The 4,284-nt window shown below is 53.3% G+C and overlaps 1 protein-coding gene across 1 annotated transcript; it reads right to left on the reverse strand.

The window, feature by feature from the left end:
- Positions 1 to 665: 665 nt before the first annotated feature.
- Positions 666 to 2,909, reverse strand: GPR150 (G protein-coupled receptor 150). The gene has a single exon (XM_077816332.1). The coding sequence runs from the start codon at positions 2,907 to 2,909 to the stop codon at positions 1,617 to 1,619; it is 1,293 nt and encodes a 430-aa protein (XP_077672458.1). The 3' UTR covers positions 666 to 1,616.
- Between the last annotated feature and the right edge of the window lie 1,375 nt (positions 2,910 to 4,284).

Below are 4,284 nucleotides of genomic sequence, written 5' to 3' on the forward strand. Positions count from 1 at the left end.
GAACCAGTAACTATGTAGCTCCCAGTTGTAGCATCAGTGGGACCTTCCAAGTCCAATTATGGAATACTGTTCAGGTTCCATCTACAGGAATCAAGTTGTCACTATGTGAAAGGACAACCCTTGTTATCACTAGGTCTCAGAATTCTGTTGTAATTATAGTAAAGATGGAAGCCAATTCTAGCATGTTAGTAGTGTTGATGTATATACCATGATGTATAATGTGCTATATGATACACAATTCACATTCAACTCAATAGGAGTTTTACCTAGCTATCTGAAAACAAGATTTAGCCCTGTGTTTCACTTTCTTTGTAGTGTGAACAGGGCCCAAAAGGGCACCTAGAAAATATTCAATTAGCTACATGGATATTTGCCAAATCCTAAAAAATAGGAGGGATGGAGCCAATTATCTCATTAAATGAACTCTATATTACTGTTCGTTAGGCAGGCATATAAAGAAATTTTAGAAGACTTTTGTCTTTTGCAAGGTGTGTTTTGTACATGTAGATTTCCATTACACTCTACCCACACAACCCACTGACTCAGTCTTCATTGCCGATTATTAACACATTCAGCAGCTTATCCTACAGAGTCCAGTCAGATTGAAACAAAATGGAACCATTACTTTTACATTGTTTCTTTAAACAAAATGTCACTTCATATACTCATTGATTTTATTTACAAATGGGCTACCACTAAGTCCACAGAGTGCAACAAAAAGATTCAGAAGGCTTTGTAAAGGTTACAAATATAGAGCTATTCATATGTACAACATTCAGTCAGTTTGCATAGCAACAGCAGCCCTGCTGATTTTTGCACTCTTCTCCTGTAAAAAAAAAAAAAAAAAAAAAGACAGAAAACACAAAGGACAATGCTATGGTTAAGGACATGAAAACACACCTCATAATACAGAACCTTATCCTGGCTAGTTTTCAGGAGGCTTTCAGTTAAAGGCTTTCTGAAATTCCTTCCGGCCTATACATATCTGTATATAATTATAAAGTACTGGTGCTCTTTTGAAACCCTATCTTTGAGCCCCACATCCCTAAGGAACAAGGAGACAGCTACTTCAGTTGTAATAAAAATATTAAAGATGCAAAATACACAGTTCAGCTTCTATAAACCACATTACATCTAATCATCACATGGCTACAAACAGTGATGGAATGAGGCTTGTTCCCCCTGCTTGGTTAGGGAATTGAATTTCCCTCATCCCAGGAACACAAAGATCAGTATCTTGGGAGCATTTTGAACATGTAAGGAGCCTCTCATCAGAGGCCATTAACTTTAAACCCCATCTTTGTAGTTATTCAAACTCCGGAAAAAGAAAGAAGGGGAAGTTGGAGAGATGATTGAGAGGAAGGGTATGGGAGAGAAACAGGAAGAAGTGACACAAGAGAAACTTGGCAGAAAAGTAATGGGAAGAGAGAAAGGCGTGCGCGGGAGTGACTGGGGGAGGGAGGTGACAGGTGAAGGACAGGCTGGGCCGATGACCGGGCACTGGGCCAAGGAGGATGTTAAACGATATCGTTCTCTGCCCTCGGTGGCCTGCTGCTTGCTCCTGCTGCGGTGGGTGCCGCTTGGCGGGCTCTGTCCCCCGCCCCGAGGAAGGCTGATTAGAAACCGCTCTCGCAGGCGGAGGTGTCCTCAAGCTCCCGGGAGTCTGAGCCGGGCGGCGGCGCTGGGGTGCAGAAGGCGGCGCGCTGGGCTCTGGGGGGCGGCCCGTCCTTCGGGCGGTGTCGGTGCGGGGCGCGGTGGTTCGGCCGACGGCGGGGCTCCCGCTCGGGGCCGGGGCAGCAGCAGGTCGGGCCGGGCCCCGCACTGCAGAGGCTCCTCTGCAGACGGCGCGCCCAGGGCCGGTGGCTCTGGAAGAGCAGATAGGCGTAGGGGTTCAGCGCGCTGTTGGTCACCGCCACGATGCCGAGCGCGGCCCGCGCCTCCCGCAGCCCGGCCGCGGCCGGGGCCTCCCCGCCGGGCCCGAAGGCCATGCTGAGCTCCAGCACGAAGCGGGGCAGGCGGCAGAGCGCGAACAGGGCGATCAGCACCAGCGTCAGCTGCAGCGTCTTCACCCGAGCTCGGGGCATGGGGCAGCTGGCGGCCGGCAGTCTGAGCAGCAGGGGCCGCGCGGCCGGCAGCCCCAGGCGGCGGCGGCCGCTGCCGCCTACCCCCCGCGCCGCCGGCGGCTTCTCCTCCTGGGCGGCCCAGAGGGCGAGGAGGATGCGGCCGTAGGCCCAGCACAGCAGGCTGACGGGCGCCAAGAAGCCGGTGACGGCCCCGTACACGCCGTAAGCCTGGCCGTGCCAGCGCGGGAGGTGCTCGAAGATGCTGAGGCAGCGGCTGCCCCCGGGGCGGGAGGCGAGCCTGAACACGAAGGCCTGGGGCAGGGCGAGCAGCAGGGCCAGCAGCCAGCCCAGCGCGGCCAGGGCCCGGGCGGGCAGTGGCGGGTCCGCCGGCCGCCTCACCACGTGGTGCCGCTCCAAGGCGATGAGCACCAGCACATTGGACGAGGCCAGGAGGCCGGAGCCCTGCAGTAGCTTAAGCAGGCGGCAGGCGGCGTCCCCCGCCGGCCAGGCGGCCCCCAGCAGCTCTGCCGCCAGATGCGAGAACAGGGCCAGCCCGCAGCCGTAGAGATCGGCCAGCGCCAGGTGGGCGATGAGGAAATCCATCTTCCGCCGCCGCCGGCCCCGGCCGCAGCAGCCACAGCAGCAGAGGCGATGCAGCACCAGGCAGTTGCCCAGCAGCCCCAGCAGCAGGATGGCGGCCGCGGAGATCACCCGCACCTGCCGGCCAAGGGAAGACCAGCGCCGGTCCCCGGGGGAGGAGGAAAGATTCAGGCTCCAGCCTGGCTGCAGGGCACTCGAGAGGTTGAGTTCCGGGGAAAATCTGTCTAGGCTGAAAGGGTCTTCCATGGCTCCCAGCAGAGCCCCAGCAAATGGGGGGCTGGAGTCTCGTGCAGGGCAGACCCGGGGTCCCAGGCTCTCAGCGGCCCGGTCCCTGCACGCCTCCCGGCTCGACTCTGCTCTTTGGGATACAAACTTTCTTGGGAAGCAAGAGAAAGGATTGCGCTACTGATGAATGCGCTTCCCGGCGACATATATAGGGGCTTTGCCTGTCATCTGGCACACAGAGAAGGTGGGCTGTGCATGCACACCGCAGCGAGCACGCCTATTATCTCCCCCCACCCCCCGAACCAAACAGCCAATTTCTCCCATACCACCTACTTAGGAACGTCTTCCCCAACCAAGCAATTAGCTTCTCACCCCACCCTAACAAAGCAACTATAGTACCCCTCCCCAACAACACAGTATCCCCACCCCCAGATCCAATCGCAACCATCTTCCCGCCTCCCTGCAGTTTAGCAACCATCTCAGTTCCCAACACCTGAACCAAGCAACAGTCTTTTCCCCCCCCACCCCATCCCAAAATGAAACAGGTATGGCCCTCACACGGCCCATACAATCGCCCGCCAGCCTCCATCTCCTCTCCAGCCCTTAACCAAAGTCTTTATTAACGTACCGGCGGTGAACAGATCCGAGCGCAGTCCGAAGTGCCCGCAACACACCTTCACGCTCTCGCTGCCCTGCATCACCCAAAGCCATTTCCACCTCTGAGTTCTGTCTCGAGACTCTGCAGTAAGAGGAAGGGAATCTCGGACGGAGACAGCTCAGGCATCTGACCCGGGTTTTTAAACTGCGGGGCAATTTCAACAATCTTTCATACCAGACAAAATAAAAGGATTCTCAGTTCTGGGCTGTGTGTTGTTATTACACAGCCCCTGAGCGCAGCGTAAACACGAGGAAGTGCTAAAGAAATCAGAAATAAAGGGTAATGTGGCATCTTGTTTTAATCAAAACAAAATGAAGCTAAAGCTGTTCAGGAGTCCCATTTATCAGAAAGCAGCCTGTTGAGCGCTTGCATTCTGTAGTTAGTGTCGTTTCCTGATGAAATACCAATCACCACCACATTGTACTTCCATGGCAATGCTTTGTTCAGGCATCTTTCAAAATATTTTCTTTTTTTTAACAGCAGTTCCTCCCCTTGGTATGATATGAAATATTAACCTAGAAGGGTAGGAAATTGAAAGGTTTTATATAAATGAGCCATTACTCATGTGAACTGGTTTGTGTTTTGATTCAAAGAACAAATCTCTCTCTTACACCCAATCTCTTTTAATAAAATTTCCACCAGATGGCACTTGGCTTCAGGGACGCCTCCATTCAACATAAGATAAAGTGACTCAGAAAATGCTAAAGAAAGGAGCCAAGTTCTTCATAAACTATTGAG

Source organism: Eretmochelys imbricata, chromosome 5, assembly GCF_965152235.1.
Source record: "Eretmochelys imbricata isolate rEreImb1 chromosome 5, rEreImb1.hap1, whole genome shotgun sequence".
Lineage (NCBI taxonomy): Eukaryota > Metazoa > Chordata > Testudines > Cheloniidae > Eretmochelys > Eretmochelys imbricata.